Source organism: Polyodon spathula, chromosome 46, assembly GCF_017654505.1.
Source record: "Polyodon spathula isolate WHYD16114869_AA chromosome 46, ASM1765450v1, whole genome shotgun sequence".
In the NCBI taxonomy this organism is placed as follows: domain Eukaryota; kingdom Metazoa; phylum Chordata; class Actinopteri; order Acipenseriformes; family Polyodontidae; genus Polyodon; species Polyodon spathula.
Genome location: NC_054579.1, coordinates 1,451,281 through 1,475,989, shown reverse-complemented (window position 1 = coordinate 1,475,989; position 24,709 = coordinate 1,451,281). Strand labels below are relative to the sequence as shown.

General features: G+C 43.3%; 1 protein-coding gene across 1 annotated transcript; it reads left to right on the top strand.

Annotated features, from left to right (window-relative positions):
* Positions 1–1,630: 1,630 nt before the first annotated feature.
* Positions 1,631–11,781, top strand: LOC121306180 (desumoylating isopeptidase 1-like). Its single transcript, XM_041237928.1, has 6 exons — positions 1,631–1,883; positions 4,263–4,284; positions 5,205–5,274; positions 6,153–6,262; positions 7,924–8,046; positions 10,996–11,781. Exons 1-6 carry the CDS (start codon positions 1,796–1,798, stop codon positions 11,087–11,089), a joined length of 507 nt encoding a protein of 168 aa, XP_041093862.1. The 5' UTR covers positions 1,631–1,795; the 3' UTR covers positions 11,090–11,781.
* The last annotated feature ends 12,928 nt before the right edge of the window (positions 11,782–24,709 follow it).

The following is a 24,709-nucleotide window of genomic DNA, read 5'->3' as shown; positions in this document are numbered from 1 at the left end:
TATGTACATAAACAAACAGCACATAAAACCTGAAAATAACTTTAAAACGATGAAAATTTGCATCATACCACTTTTAAAACTACTTTCTTTCCCCGCAGCCCACGTTCCCGCCTCCAGCCTGTATTTACAGCGGAAACTCGGGGGCGCGGCTTTGCGCCAATTACCGTGACGGACAACAGACAGAACCCAATCGGGACACGAGTTCAGCAGCCCGTCTACCAATCAGGACACAACAAGGGCGGGGCTATCGTGAAACTCAATAAAAACGTAAACTCGCCACGGTAATAATCAACATTACGCGAACTGCACTGAAGCTTTTGAGCGGTCCGACACTTTTTTTTAAAACCCCTGTATATTATACCTTCGTTAAATGAACTGTAAGTCTGAGTTTTGGAGGGTTTCAGTTCCCAGTCTGTAACCAAGCAACAGCCCCGGTTAACTGGCTGAGACGGGTGGGCGTGCACATTATTTATTGACAGGCGGGCAGCCAATCACAGTGCACTGTTGCGCACGAAGTCCGGCCCCCCTTAGTGACGCGCAGAACAGAAGCCCTGAGCTGGAGTGAGTTTGGGCGTTCTCGAATTAACCCTTTCCTGCATGGAGACCTCATATAGGGACCGATTAAAAAAACAAAAAAATCTCTTCTAGTCTTTACATGGGGTTGAGGTAGGGTTTGCCACCTGGCCCCATAAATCCGGAACACTTTGGGACGGGACATGGTTTATACTGCTTTTTAAATTATCCGAATCATTGTGATAATACAAATCTTACAAAATAAAAAAAAAAATAAAAAAGCATCTCGAATAAACACGTGTGTAAGATTATTCATTTTTATTTTGTACAAAATGATATTTCAGTTCTCAATATTTAAAAGATGCAATTTATATCCTATTAATTAGTAATATATAGCCCTAATTTACATTGACTCTCCCAATTAAAGAACAGCACTGATCCAGTGTTCACGCTGTCTGGGGTCAGGAATAGAGAACAGCTGCTCAGTATTAATGATTTCAGTGGGAGAATATATATATATATATATAGATATATATATATATATATATATATATATATATATATATATATATATATATATATATTGATAATACTATTAATAAAATAAATATATATTGATGATGCACTTATGTATTTATTTCATTTGTTAAAAGCTATTATTGCATTGTCATGCTGCCTCAAGATAATTAATCACCAGTATTAATTCAGCAAAGGTTAAGGGCTCAATTCACATGCTGAAATCCTTCAGTTTAAAGGCAGCTTCAAAATCCTGTCCTGTCCTGTCCCACAGTGTCCCAGATTTATGGGTCCAGGTGGCAACCCTAGTGTGGGAGTCTTAAATGCATGACAGCATTACACGAGAAAAAAAAAAGAAACATATAATTATTACCGGTCCAAAACTATTTTTTTGTTGTTGTTGTTGGAAATTTGAAATAAATAAATACATTTTTGTTTTAAAAAATGACTGAATGACGTTTCACATAATATAAGTTACTGTTTGACTATTGTGATGTAACGAGGTTATAATAGCCGGTGGCCTGATTTATAAACCTTGCAATGACACAGCCAAACAAACAAACAAACAAACAAACAAACAAACAAACAAACAGCTGGTTGCGTAAACAAAGAGAAGGCTGCTGGTTTCACTGTAACAAGGGGAGCCGCGCTTTGAAACTGTCTGTAAGGCAGCGGCCGTGTCTTTATGAAATTGCTATTTTAATTAAAGGTCTCCGCAGTTTGTTATTTATTTATTAAATATTAATTGTTAAGAAGCTGGGTAGCGATGGATCAGCCAGCCGTCTACCCCGTGAAACTGTACGTTTACGACATTTCTAGAGGGATGGCCCGCCAGCTCAGCCCCATCATGCTGGGTAAGTACGGCGAAGGCAGCGATTCCACCCCGCCGGCAGAGGCAAGGCGAGAGCGGCTTGCGGGGGTAGGCGAGACCGGGGATTCAAGACAGTGAGCGGAAGGTGGTTCTGCGTTATTAGTGAACTAATAAGCAATGGCCGGCCTGACACGAATTAATGTACAGCCGAAAATACTGCGTGTGGACAAGATAGAGAACGGATTGTAATTGTTACGGGGGGGGGGGGCATTTAGTTTTGTAGCGAACATTTAATAGAAAATGCCCCCCCCCGTAAAATATAAGTCATTCATATGTATTGCATTTTAATATGTGTAATTTTTGATGTATAGATAGATAGATAGATAGATAGTGTGTGTGTATAGATAGATAGATAGATAGATAGATAGATAGATAGATAGATAGATAGTGTGTGTATATAGATAGATAGATAGATAGATAGTGTGTGTATATAGATAGATAGATAGATAGTGTGTGTATATAGATAGATAGATAGATAGTGTGTGTGTATAGATAGATAGATAGATAGTGTGTGTATATAGATAGATAGATAGATAGATGTAATATAGATAGATAGATAGATAGATAGATAGATAGATATAGATAGATAGATAGATAGTGTGTGTGTATAGATAGATAGATAGATAGTGTGTGTATATAGATAGATAGATAGATAGTGTGTGTGTATAGATAGATAGATAGATAGAGTGTGTGTATAGATAGATAGATAGATAGATAGATAGATAGATAGATAGTAGATAGATAGATAGATAGATAGATAGTAGATAGATAGAAGATAGATAGTAGTGTGTGTGTATAGATAGATAGATAGATAGTGTGTGTGTATAGATAGATAGTGTAGTGTGTGATAGATAGATAGATAGATAGTGTGTGTGTATAGATAGATAGATAGATAGATAGTGTGTGTGTATAGATAGATAGATAGATAGTGTGTGTGTATAGATAGATAGATAGATAGATAGATAGTGTATAGATAGATAGATAGATAGTGTAGATAGATAGATAGTGTAGATAGATAGATAGATAGATAGATAGATAGATAGTGTGTGTGTATAGATAGATAGATAGTGTTGTGTATAGATAGATAGATAGTGTGTGTGTGCATGATTCTGGAAATAAGATGAGTAGGACTCTGTAGTTTTTGGTAACAAACGCTGAAACAAATAGGTCAAACTTTCATAGCATCAGTTGCATAAGAAAGTTAAGCTTTTCTAGAAAGTTCTCAACTTCTCTCAGCTTTTTTTTTTTTTTTTTCAGAAGAGGTAGGTGGAAAGCTACAGGTAGTAAAAGTTTCGAGATTGATTTTTGAAGAGCAGTGACGTGTGCTTCTTTCACAAAGAAGCACAGGAAAAAGACCTAGGAGTTTCTGTTGACTCAGAAATGTCTTCATCTAGACAATGTGAGGAAGCTATAAAAAAGGCCAACAAGATGCTCGGATACATTGTGAAAAGTGTTGAATTTAAATCAAGGGAAGTAATGTTAAAACTGTACAATGCACTAGTAAGACCTCATCTTGAATATTGTGTGCAGTTCTGGTCACCTCGCTATAAAAAAGATATTGCTGCTCTAGAAAGAGTGCAAAGAAGAGCGACCAGAATTATTCCGGGCTTAAAAGGCATGTCATATGCAGACAGACTAAAATAATTGAATCTGTTCAGTCAATCTCATTCGAGGCCTGTGTAATGAACAGGTGTGCCTGGCAGAGGCATTTTATGGACTAGTTTGTCGCCTTTGAGTATTTTAAGTTCCGTTTCTAGTAAAAACTCCACCACCAACTTTTAAATTGGGGGCCATGTTAACCTATTCATTAATTATCAAGTGAATTGTTCTTTGAAAAAAATAAATAAATAAATCTGAACTAAAGCTGTATTTATCTAATTTGATACCGTACATATAGAATTAGCTTTAAGTCAGCATAACAATATAGTTAAAGAGAATAATTAAAATAACAGGTAGCTGGCAGTTACAAATGCTCCCCCCAAAAAATGACAAAGAAGCCTGTCCTCGCATAAGGACAAGGGCTGTAATGGGTTAACTGTATACAGTTCATTGTGTCCATCTTGCTGTCGACGCACCGTTCAATCAGATGCCTTTATCCAAGGCGGCTCACACAGGTGTTGCGAGGCAGTGCAGGGTTTCAGTGCAAGCTTCGGATTTAAATCCAGTGTAGTTTACAGTGAGTGCAGCTAATAACTGTACCTCAGTGTAGTGGGAACCAGGATGCAGCAAGGTAGGGTTAGAGCAAGCTATCTCTGCAGTGACCTGTTAGTCGTGCAACAGTGCGAGGCTAGTGCGTGCTTTTTATATCTTCACAAAAAAGTTAAGCAACATTCCAAGTTATGAGTTTCTTATTTCTTTACAGGGAAACAGCTTGATGGCATATGGTAAGTCTATTATTATTATTATTATTACTATTATTATTGAGTTTTCAATTAGGGCTGTACTGATACACTACTGTCCTGATACGTGTCGCGATATGCAAGTCACGATATGATATGCATTACAGTGCTTGCCACTTGTGAGCTAGGTTATAAGAGCAAACGATCATTTAGTGATGGAGCCAATAATGAAAGGAGAGCGGGAGAGTGTACTGTATCCGTGCCAGCTGTAAAACCCGCTCCGTTTTCATTCAGGGGCTGCGCGGGAATCGCCAGAACACAGAAATACCACTGTGAGCGATTTAAAAAAAGAGCAGTATCAAACAGTGTTACTCGCACTGGTTTGCAGTTACAACCCACCAAAACGTATTCAAATCAATGAGCGACGTGGATCAAATGCTTGTAATTTCATCCAGGTGCTGACCAGGCCCGTTCTTGTTTAGCTTCGGAGAGTCTTCTTATTATTGATCAGTCGTTCAGCGGAGGCTTTTATCCGAAGCGACTTCCAGAGACCAGGGGGGTGAACTCTGCATCATCAACAACTGCTGCTGCTGCTGCAGAGTCCCTTCCAGTAGGACCTCGCTTGTTTTATGTCTCATCCGAAGGACGGAGCACAAGGAGGTGAAGTGACTCACTCAGGGTCCCGCACACGCACACACACACAGCGAGGCAGTGGCTGCTGCAGAGTCCTTTCCAATAGGACCGCGTTTGTTTTATGTCTCGTCTGAAGGACGGAGCACAAGGAGGCGAAGTGACTCGCTCAGGGTCACACACAGTGAGTCGGTGGCTGAGCTGGGATTTGAACCGGGAACCCTGGTAACAAGAGCCCTTTCTCTAACCACTGCACCCCCAAGTCCCCGAGATCAGACTAGATGGGGGCTGACTGCAGGCAGCGTGGCGCATTTCTAACCGGCTCTCTCTCACAGGCACACTGCCATCGTGATCCACGGTGACGAGTTCTTCTACGGAGGGGAAGGTATTTCCAGCTGTCAGCCGGTAAGCATTGCACCTCGTTAATTAACATGGTCCTTCCGTTTTTAGAGCTCGGGCTTGGAGACCCAAGTAAAAGGCTTGGGTGAGAATTGTCACAAACCTCTGTGGGCCCATTGCAGCGCCCAAGTGGGACTGAAAAATCCCCAGGAACTGACCAAAAAGAGTCCGGACGGCAGCGTGCTAATGAGAAGATCTAGTTAATTAGAGTGATCTGATCAAGCGGAACAACCTAGCCTGCTCCTGGGAACACACAGGCTAGTATAGACAAAATCTTAAGAGGGTTGTAAACATTAGTTGTGCTTCAGTACACAGTTCTTGCAGTTTTTCCAAAGGCATTGTAGGCAGCTGTTAATGGTGTAATGATGCACTAGTGTCTTGATACAGAACGTATTGTGACATACAGCCGGCGGTAAGATCTGCATTTGATACGCACCCTGCTAATAAGATACATCACTGCAAGAGATTAGAAGACACAGACATCCTTCATATAGCGCACCCAGATAAGGATCCTGTCCTTCTCAGTAACTTCCACAAGCTTGCCTTTACATTGAGTTGAAGGAAATACACAAAGCACAACAGCATATTAATCATTTTTCTCTTGGCACGCGGCTTAGGTGGTTGGCGCAAACCAGGGTGATTCTCCATACCACCCCCAGTGATGGAAAATGCTCTGACGAAGTCATGACTTCTCTAGTGGTTCTCAACCCCAGTCCTTGGGGACCCCCCTGTGGCTGCTGGTTTTCATTCCATCTGAGCTTAACTAAACCCTTAACCCCGAGGATCGGGGTTGAGAATCAGTGGTCTAATGACCACTTCAGCTGTGTTTAGGGTTTATATGAGAGGGTACGTTTGAGTGAAGACCCCCGGGTGTGTGTTTTCAGGGCGGAACGATGCTTGGTGCCCCCAACACAGTGGTGGATCTGGGAACTACAGAGGTGACGGAGGAGATATTCATGGATTACCTCTCCTCGCTGGGAGAGTCCACCTACAGGTGAGGAGGACTAACTGCAGCGCCACCACTTCAATCCATAAAGGAGCAGTGGGTGTTTGATTATATAGAAACAGGGCTGGGAATAAGACTGCTATTGCACAGCAGTGTGATCCAGTCCAGGTTTTACTGCTGCCAGCTTGATCAGCCCCAAGTGTATCTAGGGAACAAGCTCAGGTGTGTCTTATTACTCATAGTAAAACCTGGAATGGGTGACACTGCTGTGAAACGGGAGTCTGATTCCCTTCCCTGTAGAGAGACTTTGGTTGAAGGAGGTTTGTTGCTGATTTTATAGTGAAGAGAGAGGCTCAGAGACCGACTACAGTTCATAAAAATAATACTTTTTATATATAAATAAACACAAAATAAAAGGACACAAGGGCCAAAACAAAGGTATTAAAGCACAAATAGAAAGACACAAAACAAGACTTACAAAAATAAAGGTTTCCAGGCTGGGCGATGCCTTCACCAGTCCAGAAAATTCAAAAACCAAAAAAACCCAGCAAGCACAACCATCAGCTTGCTTCCTCAGCTCCCTCCTCTCCCTGATGGGAAGCCGAGGCCTCCTCTTATGTCACATGGCTGGGTGCTGATTGGTCGTTAATTATTTTTGATGATGTCGGACTGGGTCAGCTCAAGCCCCCTTTATAACCCGTGGTAAGTAATGACAAATTTCAAAAAAAGTCGGCAGTTTAGAAATATAATGCTGGGTACGGATTTAACACATTTATTGATTGATTAATGCATTAACAGCACTCTTTAAAGTTTGCACGTTTAGGGATTTGAATGCCGTCTGTCACCCCGAGTGTTGTGCTGGCTTGGTCTCCTCTCGCTATACCTGCCTGTTGCTTTGCTGTGGGGTAATCAGGACTTGTTGTGTTGCGAGCTCACCACCAGATGGCGGTGTTACTGTTCTTTGAGCCTGTTTTTGCAGGTCTTCTATACAAAGTGCCAGTTGCACTTTTTCTTCTGTGAAAGGGGATTCTAATGGTAAAACTAAGTAAGTTTGGGTTTCTCAAAACTGATGGTTTCAACGTAACAAGACGGACGATTAATCTGCATTCATTTTGTTATATAATAATCTTCTGAATGACAAACGCGTTAATTAATTTACCGCCCTGGTATAAACAGGTTGAAACACAATGCAGCAACCTTTACAACTGTAGCCAAAAGCATCACCCTCTATATATATAATACGGCTTTGTAGTTTTCCCATATACTTACTGGAAGGAAAAACGGACCAATTGAAAAATGTGACATTTCTAAATCTTTTTGTTGTATATTGCTGTGGTCTCCTCTCGCTGTCCTGTTGCTTTGCTGTAGTTGTATGTTGCTGTGGTCTCCTCTCGCTGTCCTGTTGCTTTGCTGTAGTTGTATGTTGCTGTGGTCTCCTCTCGCTGTCCTGTTGCTTTGCTGTAGTTGTATGTTGCTGTGGTCTCCTCTCGCTGTCCTGTTGCTTTGCTGTAGTTGTATGTTGCTGTGGTCTCCTCTCGCTGTCCTGTTGCTTTGCTGTAGTTGTATGTTGCTGTGGTCTCCTCTCGCTGCCCTGTTGCTTTGCTGTAGTTGTATGTTGCTGTGGTCTCCTCTCGCTGTCCTGTTGCTTTGCTGTAGTTGTATATTGCTGTGGTCTCCTCTCACTGTCACTGCCTGTTGTTTTGTTCTAGGGGGGATCGGTATCGTCTGTTTGAACACAATTGCAACACGTTCAGTAACGAGGTGGCCCAGTTCCTGACGGGGGCAAAGATCCCAGCATACATCACTGACCTCCCCTCGGAGGTGCTCTCCACGTGAGTACAGCCAGGGAAATAGGACTCCCACTGCAGCGCGCTGTCACCCATTCCAGGTTTCACTGCTACCAGCTTGAGCAGCCCCCAGTGTGTCTAGGTAACAGGCTCAGGTGTGTCTTATTATTAAACTCCTAGTGAAACCAGGACTGGATCAAACCACTGTGCAGTAGGAGTCGTATTATATCACTGTGTGTGTGTGTGTGTGTGTGTGTGTGTGTGTGTGTGTGTGTATAGATAGATGGATAGATAGATAGATATGTAATGTAAAAGATTTCACCAATTTCAAGGTTCGTAGCCCCTTTGAAATAGACCCAGACACAAGATTTAAAGTGTTTTAAAGCACTTGCATGCCAATTATAATATTTACAATAAAACGAAAACAAAACAGTACTTACTAAACTTTTCTTCGTTTCCCACTGGATGGCTAAGCCATTTACCAGTCAAAGCATCCCTTTAACACACAGCGTTGCACACTAACACACACCATTCAAAAGGTCTTCGCTCTACCTTTTCAACAGAGGTTTCCTCTTCATGCCAGCCTCACTTCACACACACATTTTTGCTTATTGCAGGCAGGTGATAAGCATTATGATTTGGAGCCAGGTGAATCCAATCGTGGCACTTTCTCGTGGCATTCTGGGAAATGTAGTCTTTTAGAACCCCTCCTGGACTACATTTTTCCTGTCTCTCCCACCTGTGCCACTATATATCTATATGTGTGTGTATATATACACCGAAGGGTTATGGAAGTGCGCTGCGGCGCTGTTTCTTTCAAATCCCGGGTGTGGGGTCGTGATTTTAGAAGGGAAAAGAACCCGAGTGGGCCTGTGTGGCGAGCGGTCGCAGACAGACAGACCAGAGATGGAAGTAAGACTAGAAAAACGCCCCTCAGTTTGGTTCAGGATTTCCATTAAGGATTTTAATGCAAGGGCTCTGACATATTCCTATATATTATTTCTAGCTTTGTAGTGTATGATGCTTTTTTTTTTTTTTTTTTTTTTTTTATAGTCTTTGGGATCAGTTTGAACAGCATTTACCGCCGCACTGTGGAGTTCTTGCTTATTCAGAGATTATCCTTAAAAATAGATCCTTGCTGTTCTGCTGTGCTGTAAACGCTCCAATGAAATCCATCCGCGTTCTGTCCTGGTGGGCTGTGGGTTCATTAAATTGACCCCTGTTGTGAATTCACTCCTTTTTAAAGTAGCTATCAAAGTAATACAGCTTACCTGTCATGCAGTGATAGGTCTCAAAGGCGCAGTTTTGTAAGAAATGTAGCAAGCTTGTATTTCATTTTGAATCGTGATTTTAAAATCTGCAGTCTGTTTATTTTTGACTCCAGTTCTTTCTTGAAGCATCACTCCGCGCTGGCTTGCAAGGGCTTTGCTGCTCAATGTGAACAATGTATTCCTGGCCGTTGGAGCCAACCAACCCTAGAGCTATCCAGGCTGAGGAAGCTGAAATCAAACGGGGGTCAATCAAATCCTGGCGCCTTCCTATTGGCTTTGGATAGCTCTGCCCCTCTCGGTCACAGCCGGTCCGAAACGACTCCTAAAACCTCAAGCATAACTAACATGACGTTCCAATGAGGGACCGCAGGGAAATTCTGCTGTTTGGAGAGGGTAGTGTAGTCAGGGTTAAACGTGAGTAAGCTTACATCTTATTTAACCCTTTCATACACAGTGACCTCATGTGGGGACCAAAAAAACACTCTTCTAGACTCTGTCTGTCTATTTATTTAAATGTCTATCTATCTATCTATCTATCTATCTATCTATCTATCTATCTATCTATCTATCTATCTATCTATCTATCTATCTATCTATCTATCTATCTATCTATCTATATACACACACTATCTATCTATCTGTCTATCTATCTATCTATCTATCTATCTATCTATCTACTATCTATCTATCTATCTATCTATCTATCTATCTATCTATCTATCTATACACACACTATCTATCTATCTATCTATCTATCTATCTATCTATCTATCTATCTATCTATCTACACTATCTATCTATCTATCTATCTATATACACACACTATCTATCTATCTATCTATCTATCTATCTATATACACACACTATCTATCTATCTATCTATCTATCTATATCCATATCTATCTATCTATCTATCTATCTATCTATCTATCTATCTATCTATCTATCTATCTATCTATCTATCTATCTATCTATCTATCTATCTGTCTGTCTGTCTATGAATCTGTCTGTCTGTATCTATCTAAATGTCTGTCTGTCTCTATCTATCTAGCTGTCTGTCTGTGTCTATCTAGCTGTCTGTCTGTGTCTATCTATCTGTCTAAATGTTTATCTGTCTAACTATCTATAAATGTCTGTCTGTCTGTCTGTATCTATCTAAATGTGTCTGTGTCTGTCTATCTGCATGTATATCAGTCTGTCTGTATCTGTCTATCTATATAAATGTCTGTCTATCTATCTGTATCTGTCTGTCTGTCTGTATTTCTATCTGTATGTCTGTCTATGGGGATATGTTGAAGACTAGCAAGCAAATGCATGATAACCTCATATGCCATTTCCCCTTCCATATAAAGCAATAGAAAAAAAAATTGAAAACCTTTTCAATGAAAAATATATTTATTATGTGTCCAAAACTATTCAGCTATTTTCTACATTTTAAATGCGTGAAGGAGTTGAGGAATAACATGTTTACCCTCGTTCCTACTCTCCTACTGTACCGAGACCTAAAGCCAGCGCATAGTCTAGCTTAATCTATAAAGCAACTCTGCGTTTGATGATGGGCAGAATCTCTTCTGATTCCCCGCAATTCTGCATGACCACTGCAGTCTACTAATCTCTGCACAGCCTTTGTGCCTGGCATGAACACCACAATGTGTGTCACTGCTTAGAGAGCCCTTGTCAGTAAAGGAACAAGCCTGCTTCTAATTGTCGGATTTCTTCCCAGGCCGTTCGGACAGGCTCTGAGACCGATCCTGGACTCGATTCACATTCAGCCCCCCGGAGGAAACCACTTCAACGGGCACTACGGCCAGAGGTAGAGGGGCCAGACCCCCCGCAGACAAGATCAGAGGAATACAAATCGGGACATTTTAAATATAGAGAAATATATATATATATGTATGTGTGTGTGTGTCATTGTATATTGTACCACTCCCTACACAGGATTTCTATGGACGTTTCTCATCTGGGTCTTTAAATCCCTCCTCTTCTCTCTCTTCCCGCCCGTAATATTATCTAGAGCAGGGGTGTGAAGCTCGTGGAGAGCCGCAGTGTCTCCCCGCTTTCCTTCCACCCGAGGTCTTGATTAATTGGACACGTTTAACACTTCTCTCCCGGTCCTGGCAATGTTTCACAGGTTGTGTAGCTTGAGCCAAGTGCGTCTCTATCATCAGCTGTAAAAAATATTAAACACGTCCAATTGAACAAATACCGAGAAGGCTGGAGCTAATTGAGAGCTGAAGTTGTGATGAAAACCAGGAGACCCTGCAGAGGACCCTGGAGGAGTGGAGTCTCACACCCCTGTTTAGACTATAAAACATGCAAAGCTGAAAGAAAGTATTCCCAGTACTGTAATCATTGAGAGTCAAACACTGGCCCTGCTGCTCCACCCAGTCCTGGGGTTCAGAGCTCCCCTAAACGGAGTCTAGTATTAGTAATATTGAAATGATCAGGAGCCAGGAGTTTGAGCAGGGTTAGAAACTCACACTAGCCCTGCTGCTGCTGCTGCACCCAGTCCTGGGGTTCAGAGCTCCCCTCAGTGAAGTCTAGTATTATTAATATTGCAATGATCAGGAGGCAGGAGTTTGAGCAGGGTTACAAACTCACACTAGCCCTGCTGCTGCTGCTGGTGCACCCAGTCCTGGGGTTCAGAGCTCCCTCCCCATGTTCAGGTATAGTAATAAAATGAGCAGGCAGGTGGCAGGATTTTGAACAGTCTGATCCTCATCACAGCATGAATCCGTCTCGCCTGTGGATCTGGAGGTTTATTAAGGGGCTGTTCGTGCAGCTAGAAGGGAGGAACGATATGATTAACTTCAAGCTCCTGATCATTTCAGTAGCAGACTTCATTGAGGGGAGTCCTGAACCCCAGGTTAAAATCGAGCACTTTAGAAACCCCACAGATCAATATCCCTAAACCACCTGTAACTGTCAGAGCGTTACATTGAGAAACGATCTGCGATTCTCACGAGCAGAATATTTTCCTGTGTGTGGTTTTGATTCTGAAACTCTCGAAGGGGAGAGAAAAGCAGGGCTGATCATTTGCACTTCATCCTGTGTTTGTAATGAAGTTGGAGTCTCTTCTGTCATGTTCCAAACCTCATTCGGTTGTAATACAGCTGCGGGCAAAAGTGTAGCACCCCCCTCTATGTGGAATGAATTAATTTAGCTTCATGAAGTTGAATTAAACCCGCTGAATGATGGTAACATTGAATTACACACCGCTTTGTAGTTTTCCCATATACTTAACACAAGAAAAACTGCCATTGAAAAAAGTCATTTCAAAATCTGACATGAAGTACCACTCTACTAGTATTAGTGCTTCCGGTAGACTTTTGCAATATCTTTGTGTTTCTTTAATTAGGGCTGTTAAATAATAAAAGATCTGAATTACGTCTCGATCCTAAAACCAGGTGATGCTAAACTTTTGGCCAGAGCTGTACAGTCCTATCTTTGGAAATTAAAGAACACGGGAAAGTCCAGAACACAAAGGGTTAAATATTTTCTGACCAATCAGTGCCCTGCCTTCTTGGATTTCATCCAATCACAACTTGCTGCCATGTCAGTTTATTTATTTTTTGTGCTGTCATTTGATTTTTTTTTTTTTTTTTTTTTTTTTTTTTATGACTTGTTAACTGTTCTGCAGTGGCGTTTCTCGTTTTAAGTTTCTTTTACATTAACGATAGCGATTGTTTTGGTAACGGCTTGATTCGAACCCTGTGCCATTTAGATTTGGTGTTTCCTGGTCTTTTATAATAAACTTGCACTTAACTGTCCAGTCTGTGTACTTAATACAGTCAGCAGAACTGGCTTACATCGGTCATGCTCAGTAGCGGTTTCACCTTTTACAATGTCATTGCTCAGTCAGGTATATTAATCCATGTCTTGTCTAAGCGTGCAAAACTCCTGTCTCATGCACTGCCACTTTTGCAGCTAAGAAAATTAGAGGCTGTTATCATAACACTATAGTTAAAGGGAAATTTAACTAACAGATAGATGATGCAAATTAAAAATGCATCAGAAAATTATAAAGGATCCTCCTCTCCTCAAACGAGGACAACAGCGCTTAATGGGGTTGAAGTGACTGCAGGGGTTTTGTAGAAGCAAGTCCAGAGCAGTGAAACAAAGTATTCTGGGCGGTGATATATAATACACCACAAGGGGGCGCTGACAGACCCAGGTTGGTCCTAAACTTGAACTCTCAAGCTGAAGAGAATCGCATGGAGCTGTTCTGCACAGAACAAAGCCCTCTGTTGATACAAAATAAAAGGATGGCAGCTATATATTATTTCTTTCTTTCTTTGACCGCTGAGTAATCAATCCCACTATGAATTATGAACATTAATATAGTTTCTGTGTAAAGAATGAAAGGGAGAACACATGGGAAAATATGATCATGTACACCAACTGGACTGTGTAAGAGGATGTCTTTATACTGTGCACTATAGCTTATCCTCAATTGCTGGAAACTCGGAGCAAGTAACAAGTAGACCAGAGTGTGTGTAAAAGGCAGTGGGTCATATATCCTGTTCCCATGGTTTATTTTATAGGAACTATCATTAAGATTCAATTAGAATCTCCTGTTATCATGAGCACATCCAGTCTGTGGTCTTGACCTTATAATGTATTGCTAATGCACGGTCCTGGGAGGTCAACAATAATCTCAGATGTGGCTGACTCAGTTGCTTTATATGTGAAGGGACATACAACTGTCTGCTGAAGCTGTAACTGTCTCTTGAATGTAAACTAAGAGTTTGGACCAAGCATTGAGTTGCCTGGACTTGACTGCCACATCGACGTCTCCTGTTCTACCTGTAGGAGATTCTGTAGTTCAGGTCGGTATTGCACACCTATTTTGTAACTTTAAATTAGCTGACTCATATTTAATTTAGAGATGCTTGTTGCGTTAACTGTTCATTTCTGTAATATCAGCCCGGCGCTTTCTTTATCTAACCACTGAGCTCCTCAAACCCCACTGCCTTCCACACTGCAGCCCAGCGCTTTCTTTATCAAACCACTGAGCCCGGCGCTTTCTTTATCTAACCACCCAGCTTTATCTAACCTCAAGCTCCTCAAACACCACTGCCTTCCACACTGCAGCCCAGCGCTTTCTTTATCTAACCACTGAGCTCCTCAAACCCACTGCCTTCCACACTCAAACCTCCTCAAACCCACTGCCTTCCACACTGCAGCCCAGCGCTTTCTTTATCTAACCACTGAGCTCCTCAAACCCACTGCCTTCCACACTGCAGCCCAGCGCTTTCTTTATCTAACCACTGAGCTCCTCAAACCCACTGCCTTCCACACTGCAGCCCAGCGCTTTCTTTATCTAACCACTGAGCTCCTCAAACCCACTGCCTTCCACACTGCAGCCCAGCGCTTTCTTTATCTAACCACTGAGCTCCTCAAACCCACTGCCTTCCACACTGCAGCCCAGCGCTTTCTTTATCTAACCACTGAGCTCCTCAAACCCACTGCCTTCCACACTGCAGCCCAGCGCTTTCTTTATCTAACCACTGAGCTCCTCAAACCCACTGCCTTCCACACTGCAGCCCAGCGCTTTCTTTATCTAACCACTGAGCTCCTCAAACCCACTGCCTTCCACACTGCAGCCCAGCGCTTGCAGCCCAGCGCTTTATCTAACCACTGAGCTCCTCAAACCCACTGCCTTCCACACTGCAGCCCAGCGCTTTCTTTATCTAACCACTGAGCTCCTCAAACCCACTGCCTTCTTGCTGTAAATTGTCACAAAGTGTCTACATCTCGAGTTATGAGAAGGTGTGATCTCACTTAGATCCCTATACAGCTTTCAAATCAGCAGGAATTCTCTATAAAAAGATTCTAGGATGCGCATGGATACTTCATCCACCAACACTCCCGCAGATGTTGCTGAAAGGAAGGAAGGAGCTAAAAATACCAGCAAGTCTGCTCTTCTGTTCCATAGCAACGACAACAAATGTATTTCAAACTCAATATTCATTATGTATTTGTTTATAATGAGGGATGTTCTTTAACATGTCTTAAACTCATTCTGCTCATTTCAATAACACAGATAAATTAGCCCAAACATTTGTCTGCTTGACCATTTTTTTCTCGTTTCAGTAACGCTGATGAAGGCACTAGAGCCCCAAACTGGAGCTGCTCTGCTGGACTCAGTTTAGTTTCAATAACGCTGATGAAGGCACTAGAGCCCCAAACTGGAGCTGCTCTGCTGGACTCAGTTTAGTTTCAGTAACGCTGATGAAGGCACTAGAGCCCCAAACTGGAGCTGCTCTGCTGGACTCAGTTTAGTTTCAGTAACACTGATGAAGGCACTAGAGTTGGTCTGCTGGACTCAGTTTAGTTTCAATAACGCTGATGAAGGGTAGGAAGTGTATATATTTTCAGAGGGTGTAGCCATTGGGCCCACAATGTGTCATCCAGCCATCCGACATGCCATCATTAACTTCTCACTAATGATTATAATTAGCAGCTCTTGATGCAAGCGCTACAGCCACTTGCAAACGAGGGAGGGGTTTTCATAAGACCATCTGCATTCTGTTTTGAGTTTTACCCGTTACAAACCAGATGCACTGCCATTGTCACCAGCACACGCACACATAAAACGCGTCTTGATAGTGTCCATGAGGACTTTGCATTGACTCCCATATACTGTACAGTTCTGTCCAAAAGGGTTGGGGTTAGTGTTGGGGTTTGGTTTGGGGTTGGGGTTGGGGTTAGTGTTGGGGTTTGGTTTGGGGTTAGTGTTGAAGTTAGTGTTGGGGTTTGGTTTGGGATTGGGGTTGGGGTTGGGGTTGTGGTTGGTGTTAGTGTTGGGGTTGGGGTTGGTGTTAGTGTTTGGTTGGGTTTGGGGTTGGGGTTGGTGTTGGGGTTGGGGTTGGGGTTGGGTTGGGGTTGGGGTTGGGGTTGGGGTTGGGGTTGGGGTTGGGGTTGGGGTTGGGGTTGGGTTTGGGGTTGGGGTTGGGGTTGGGGTTGGGGTTGGGGTTGGGGTTGGGGTTGGGGTTGGGTTGGGGTTGGGGTTGGGGTTGGGGTTGGGGTTGGGGTTGGGGTTGGGGTTAGTGTTGGGGTTGGGGTTGGGGTTGGGGTTGGGGTTGGGGTTAGTGTTTGGTTTTGGGTTGGGGTTGGGGTTGGTGTTGGGGTTGGGGTTGGGGTTGGGGTTGGGGTTGGGGTTGGGGTTGGGGTTGGGTTTGGGGTTGGGGTTGGGGTTGGGGTTGGGGTTGGGTTTGGGGGTTGGGGTTGGGGTTAGTGTTTGGTTGGGTTTGGGGTTGGGGTTAGGTTGTTGGGGTTGGGGTTGGGGTTGGGGTTGGTGTTGGGGTTGGGGTTGGGGTTGGGGTTAGTGTTTGGGGTTGGGGTTAGGGTTGGGGTTGGAGTTGGGGTTAGGGTTGGGGTTAGTGTTGGGGTTGGGGTTGGGGTTAGTGTTTGGTTGGGTTTGGGGTTGTGGTTAGTGTCGGGGTTGGTGTTAGGGTTGGGGTTAGTGTTTGGGTGGGGTTTGGGGTTGGGGTTGGTTGGGGTTGGGGTTGGGGTTGGGGTTGGGGTTGGGGTTGGGGTTGGTGTTTGGGGTTAGTGTTGGGGTTGGGGTTAGTGTTGGGGTTGGGGTTGTGGTTAGTGTTGGGGTTGGGTTTTGGTTTGGGGTTGGGGTTAGTGTTGGGGTTGGGTTTTGGTTTGGGGTTGGTGTTAGTGTCGGGGTTAGTGTCGGGGTTGGGGTTAGTGTTGGGGTTGGGTTTTGGTTTGGGGTTAGTGTTAGGGTTAGGGTTAGCACAGTGGTATGAGTTTAAAGGAATTCTAGATTAAAGAGAATGTGGAAGGATAGCTTAGGCGCTGGAGTTACAAAAACATATAAATCAGACAAATACAAAACAGTATTTCAGCCAAGCTGAGGCTATCATAGTGATCTAAGAACAGCAACATCCGACCCCCTGCCTTGGCATACAAAACAGAACCGAGGCACTCTCTATCAGACCCTGCTGTATATATTACCTGGTCAAATTGGCAAGGAGTTGGCCTGACCACATTATTCCATGTTGTTCTAAGATCCCCTCCAATCTGGTCAGTCTAACCTGTCCAGCCACATTCACACATGGCTTCCCCTCCACCACTCTGACTGCATTACCCTCGTTAGTTTATTGGCAGACACCTTTACCCAAGGCGACTTACTGGTGTTACAGGGCAGCAGAAGGTGACAATACGAAATCAATTTTTAATTACAGTCCAGTTTAGTGGAAATGACACTACTAAGGTACAACATGCAACGGGGTAGGATTACAAGACGTTATATATACAGTGAAACATTAGTAGTGATATAGGGCAAGATTAGTGCCTCAGCTGAGTAACGTGGTTCTGAGATTAGGCAAATCCAGCGCAGAGTAGTCTTGAGGAGGCAGTGAAAGACAATGAGAGATGACTCACCCTGCACATCACATTAATAAGATATGAAACATTGGGAAAATGTTATAGAAAGCATTTCGTTTTAGGGTATTTTAAGTATTCGTCATCTTTGAAAAGATTTATATGCACCGAAGAAAGCCACGGCGAGATAATAATTAGATGAAAATCCACTGGATAGAAAACACAAGACAGGCACGCGATAGCCTTCCTCTGAGCAGCCGAGCTGTCTGAGAAATACACGACCTTATTGTGTCTATGAAAACAGAGATATTTCTAGCGAGCGGATTGTTATCATTTCGCTTCTTCAGAGTAGACTGCAAGAAATCTACTGTACAGCGTTGTGCACAGGGTGGAGTCACACAGTCAGGGGAGCGCAGGGGTCCCCAAGGGTCTCCCTGGTAAAGGCACGGCCATGTGGGGCGCAGGGTGGAGTCACACAGTCGGGAGCGCAGGGGTCCCCGAGGGTCTCCCCTGGTAAAGGCACGGCTGTGTGGTGCGCACGGGGGGAGTCACACAGTCAGGGGAGCGCAGGGGTCCCAGAGGGTCTCCTGGTAAAGGCATGGCCGCGTGGGGCGCAGGGGGGGAGTCACACAGTCAGGGGAGTGCAGGGGTCCCCGAGGGTCTCCCCTGATAAAGGCACGGCCACATGGTGCGCAGGGGGAGTCAGGCAAAACCAGCAGGGACTGTTTCTCCTCCTGGCGCTTCATCGGACCCCACCAGCCAGGCACCAAGTGCGCTCAAGATCCTTTCAACTCCTGTCTAGAAAAACCTCCGAACAGCTTACTAAGCAGAACTTGTATTCTGCTTTTGAATCTTTCAAATAACAAGAAACAATCTTTTCCGCGGTTGATTTCCTTCTGCAATGGTAAGAAATGAAATGTAGAATTAAAAACAAAAAAAACAAGGCTGTGAGCGACGGCTGTCAATCAATCAGAGCTATCTGTGTGAAGCTGATGACTCTGATTTATGTACAGAACAGTACAGAATGCAGCACAACTCCCTTCCAAAATGAATCCCCACGTGCCCTCCCAGTGATAATAACAGATATGATTGTGTGTCACTGTCACAAGTGACTGATGAGGTCTGTCACAGCCGGATCCTTAATTCCAGACTCCACATATGCTCTCTCAATTCCAGCATCAATATTATTTCCATGCATTAACATAACTGCAAGCTCTCTCAATGGGATTAAGCAATTGCAGGGCAAGCAATCTTTATTGTCAATTCCAGTTCACAGCAAAACACTCTCAAGAGTATTGCTGGAAATAGAGCCGTGGCCTATTCTAGCAACGCGATTGCAACTCAATTTGAGTTGACAGGAAGACTTCAAAATACACTCGTAAACCAACCAAAATCGGGCAGGTGTTTCAGCGTAACATTTTCAAAGGTACAGCTCTGGCCAAATCACCTAGAATTTTAGGATTGAGACATCATTTAAAAAAAAAAAAAAAAAATATATATATATATATATATATATATATATATATATATATATATATATATATATATATATATACATATTTAGATATTTTTATTTAACATCATGCAATCAAAAAACTACGAATTGATATCATCAAAAAGGCTACTGGAAGCCATAATAGTAGAACAGTATTTCATGCTACAGTTCAAAATGTCACATTTTTCAGCAGCTTTCATTGGACTCTATGAAGCTGAATCAGTTCATTCTATATAGAGGGGGTGCAATTCAATATGTTAACAAGGGAACATTATTCAGCAGCTTTCACTGGACTCTATGAAGCTGAATCAGTTCATTCTATATAGAGGGGGTGCAATTCAATATGTTAACAAGGGAACATTCAGCAGCTTTCATTGGACTCTATGAAGCTGAGGGAGTTCATTCTATATAGAGGGGGTGCAATTCAATATGTTAACAAGGGAACATTATTCAGCAGCTTTCACTGGACTCTATGAAGCTGAATCAGTTCATTCTATATAGAGGGGGTGCAATTCAATATGATAACAAGGGAACATTATTCAGCAGCTTTCACTGGACTCTATGAAGCTGAATCAGTTCATTCTATATAGAGGGGGTGCAATTCAATATGTTAACAAGGGAACATAATTCAGCAGCTTTCATTGGACTCTATGAAGCTGAGTGAGTTCATTCTATATAGAGGGGGTGGAATTCAATATGTTAACAAGGGAACATTATTCAGCAGCTTTCACTGGACTCTATGAAGCTGAGTGAGTTCATTCTATATAGAGTTTGCTGGAGTGTGAAATTGTCCCCACCCCTTCCAACAGCTTCTTTCCTATCATTAACCAATCAGCTGCCTCTCCTATTGACCGACACGCTTTCAGCCACTTAGAACGCACCGCTGACCGAGTGAAACAGATATTTTGAAAACAAGGTATAGAAACTGAGAAATTTCTTTCATAAAGTAGTACCGGAGTTCTCGTTTCAAAATGAAAATACAGGTTTGCTATGCAAAGATGTCTGTTATTTCATTTGTTAGAAATTCATTCATCTGGTAAAGCTTTTTGAAAAAATAAATGTGATGGTGAGGAGCAGAGGCCACAGCTGGCAAACTCCACCACAGTTCTTCTCCCGTGAAAAAACAGCTGGTCTTTTTTTCCAGAAGATTACACTGTCAAGGTCAGAACAGGTTGGATAAAAACAAGCTGTGACATCATCTGGCCGCTCTAGGAAACCAGGAGAGCGTCTATGACCGAGAATCACCAGTGCTGACAGAAACCACCATGAAATTCGTCAATCATAGAAAATAAAAAAATCAATTCTCTCGCCTCTTATTAGCTTTATTAACAGTATCGCTGACCCCTCCCTTTAAAGGAGCGCTGACCATCTTTAAAATCCATTCTCTCACCTCTTATTAGCTTTATTAACAGGATCACTGACCCCTCCCTTTAAAGGAGCGCTGACCATCTTTAAAATCCATTCTCTCACCTCTTATTAGCTTTATTAACAGGATCACTGGCCCCTCCCTTTAAAGGAGCGCTGACCATCTTTAAAATCCATTCTCTCACCTCTTATTAGCTTTATTAACAGGATCACTGGCCCCTCCCTTTAAAGGAGCGCTGACCATCTTTAAAATCCATTCTCTCACCTCTTATTAGCTTTATTAACAATATCACTGACCCCTCCCTTTAAAGGAGCGCTGACCATCTTTAAAATCCATTCTCTCACCTCTTATTAGCTTTATTAACAGGATCACTGACCCCTCCCTTTACAGGAGCGCTGACCATCTTTAAAATCAGTGACATAAAGAGACAGACAGTCCTCTGACAGGACGTAGTGGATCGGGGGCATGGAACCCAGGGCTCCAGAGGAAGGTGAAAGGCAGGAATGAGAGGCTGGTGAATTAGCCCACTGTCTGTCTGTGCCACCCACTCCCATACCAGAGATTTCATGCAGTGATAACCGAGCTAATATAACTGTCAAAGGCTTTCGGAGTGCAAATCTGGAGGTAGCGCGGTGGGGGAGCATTGCTATCTGTTTTTCTTCACTCTGCCCTCCTGCCTGCTTGAACAGCGCCCCCGGCTGGCTGGGCTGTCAAGCCGCATTAGGAGCAGTGAGAACTCCACGCAAAAACCACGAAACACCACTAAGATGTCAGCCCGGTCTGGTCAGAGACAAATCTGAAGAGACAAGTCGCAGCGAAACTGCAAAAAAAATAAATCAGCCCACAGGAGCTAAATATGTCTCTATTTACATGACGAGTAAGAGAGGAAGAGCTTCTAAAAGCCACGCTATCTGAAAACAAAACGAGAGAAGATCGTTTGTTGTTTATTTTTCAGCGGGCTCGCAAAACACCACAATAAACAGCTCACCATCTATCTAGAGTATGTGACTGGGGTCCTTCATCATGCTGTGTGATGCTCTGCCATTGCAGAGTCTGACTGTGATCGAGAGGGGCGGGGCTATCCGTAGCCAATAGGAAAGCGTCAGGGTTTGAACGACACCCGTTTCATTTCAGTTTCATCAGCGTGGATATCTCTGGGTTTGGTCAGCTGCTACGGCCAAGGGTACATTGATCGCAAAAGCCCCTGCAACCCAGTGCAGAGTTAACAAGTTGCAGCGTGACCCTGTTCAGCTGACGTTAACATTTGACCTGTTAAGAAGATCCTTTAGGCTGCCAGTATGCGGGGGGATGTGAGTCTGGGTTTAATTGCCACTTTAAACTTGGTTCAAAATAATAACCTTTAAATTTATGTTTGCCAGAGGTAGATTCTATTGAGATCCCCACTCCCCCCACCCCTCATCCCTTGAAATATTTGTGAGCCAAATAGAATAGAACTAAATTTAATGAATGGAATGGAAAAGGATGGAATTACAATTTTATGTGACGAAAAAAACCTGTTAAGGACTGTTTCTCCTCATCGCGCTACAGTGGCCCCTACTGGCCAAGAAGACACCTGCAGCGGCGGTCTTTGTGCTCCAGGGGGCGGTAGCGTGGAAAGGATTGGCTTGGGGATCGGAGGACGCACACTGGCCTCAGGTTCTGCTGTTGTGGGGCGCGGTGTGGGAGCGTGATTGGGGGGGAAACATCAAGGTTAAAAAAACAAAATAGGGCTCTCAAATTTTTTAAAACGTTAGCATTTGAAGAACGTCCACACAATAAGCAACAACGTGTGCTTGCAATGCCGGTTTGTTATGTGGAACGCGTTTTGGGGGCATGATTTAATATGCAGGTGGTGTTTCATATACCTGTAGGGGTTTTGTATCCTAGTTTAACCCCCTGCTGGTGTGTCTAGGTGCTGCTGCAGCGCCAGACCTCAATGTAGGCCAGAAGAGCTTTTGTTTTGCCTCAAACCAAGAGTAAGCTGTAGCAAACTGGGTCACCAAATACAGCAGCACAATGAGCCCTCTTCAAAGACAAGAGAGAGGGGGGGGGGGGGGGGGGAGAGAGAGAGGGGGGGAAGAGAGAGAGAGAGAGAGAGAGAGAGAGGAGAGAGGAGAGAGGGGAGAGAGAGAGAGGAGAGAGGGAGAGAGAGAGAGAGAGAGAGAGAGAGAGAGAGAGAGAGAGAGAGAGAGAGAGAGAGAGAGAGGAGAGGGAGAGAGAGAGTGAGAGAGAGAGAGAGAGAGAGAGAGAGAGAGAGAGAGAGAGAGAGAGAGAGAGAGAGAGAGAGAGAGACTTCATTTAGTATGCCCATTCGTTATATACAGCTACGGCCAGACGGTTTTGCATCGCCTAGAATATTAGCATTGAGACATCATTACAACAAACAAACAAAATATGAACATATCACAAGGATATCGCAAAAAAAAAAAAAGCTTACCAGAAGCCATAATAGTAGTACAGTAGTATTTCACGTTAGATTTCGAAAATGTCACATTTTTCAAAGCTCTAGGTGTGGAATTCAATATGTTAACAAGGGAACATTATTCAGCAGCTTTCATTGGACTCTATGAAGCTGAATCAGTTCATTCTATATAGAGGGTGTGCAATTCAATATGTTAACAAGGGAACATTATTCAGCAGCTTTCACTGGACTCTATGAAGCTGAATCAGTTCATTCTATATAGAGGGGGTGGAATTCAATATGTTAACAAGGGAACATTATTCAGCAGCTTTCACTGGACTCTATGAAGCTGAATCAGTTCATTCTATATAGAGGGGGTGCAATTCAATATGTTAACAAGGGAACATTATTCAGCAGCTTTCACTGGACTCTATGAAGCTGAATCAGTTCATTCTATATAGAGGGGGTGCAATTCAATATGTTAACAAGGGAACATTATTCAGCAGCTTTCACTGGACTCTATGAAGCTGAATGAGTTCATTCTATATAGAGGGGGTGCAATTCAATATGTTAACAAGGGAACATTATTCAGCAGCTTTCACTGGACTCTATGAAGCTGAATCAGTTCATTCTATATAGAGGGGGTGGAATTCAATATGTTAACAAGGGAACATTATTCAGCAGCTTTCATTTATAGGGGGACGCAACACTTTTGGGCGCAGCTGTATAGTAGATGAAAACCTATACTGGGGTCACAAGTTCGTTTTACAAATTGGCTTCAGTGCAGCAGAGTGTGATGGTTTTCATTCTGCATCACATCAGACCAGCCAGGTCATTTAAAACAGCCGTTACCCACTGACCCATCAGCAGCGCTGTGGTGTGGTCTGTAGGTCAGACATATTGATTCAGGTCCTATTATCATTTACTAGAAATATATCCATCCTATGAATATGTACAGGGCGCTGTGGTTATTCCAGGATTCAGGATGAGGCTCAATAACCCGGATTAGTTCCCAGGATGGGTCTTATCCTCCTGAGTGAAATAACCATGGGACTCGATCAACGTCAAGCAGTGTTTATACAACAAGGATAATCATGGAAAGATCGGGGGTTTAAAGATGTGTTTAACAGCTGCTATTGGAGAATTGCTTTCATTAGATCAAGCACCGTGAATCTGGTTAGCAATTTGGATTTGAAAGAACGCAAGATTCGAAAACGAGGAAAAAATATTCACTCAAGACCACAGAATATGAAAGAGCTGTAAATGCATCAAATCTAATCTAATATGCTCAAATGGCATTTTAATTGCTTCTTATTATAATTCCCTGTTCGGTTTTCTGGGGTTTTGCAATCATTCAGAGTGGTTTTATCTTTTTCTATATATATATAGCTCCTCAAACCCCACTGCCTTTCACACTGCAGCCCAGCGCTTTCTTTATCTAACCACTGAGCTCCTCAAACCCACTGCCTTCCACACTGCAGCCCAGTGCTTTCTTTATCTAACCACTGAGCTCCTCAAACCCACTGCCTTCCACACTGCAGCCCAGCGCTTTCTTTATCAAACCACTGAGCTCCTCAAACCCCACTGCCTTCCACACTGCAGCCCAGCGCTTTCTTTATCTAACCACTGAGCTCCTCAAACCCACTGCCTTCCACACTGCAGCCCAGCGCTTTCTTTATCTAACCACTGAGCTCCTCAAACCCACTGCCTTCCACACTGCAGCCCAGCGCTTTCTTTATCTAACCACTGAGCTCCTCAAACCCACTGCCTTCCACACTGCAGCCCAGCGCTTTCTTTATCTAACCACTGAGCTCCTCAAACCCACTGCCTTC

What these genes read in the sequence shown, in the direction of transcription:
- LOC121306180 (XM_041237928.1), top strand. Translation starts at nt 1,796, where the DNA reads ATGGATCAGCCAGCCGTCTACCCCGTGAAACTGTACGTTTACGACATT. An exon ending in GCTCAGCCCCATCATGCTGG is followed by an intron (nt 1,884 to 4,262) that starts GTAAGTACGGCG and finishes ATTTCTTTACAG; the next exon opens with GGAAACAGCTTGATGGCATA. An exon ending in CTGGGAGAGTCCACCTACAG is followed by an intron (nt 6,263 to 7,923) that starts GTGAGGAGGACT and finishes GTTTTGTTCTAG; the next exon opens with GGGGGATCGGTATCGTCTGT.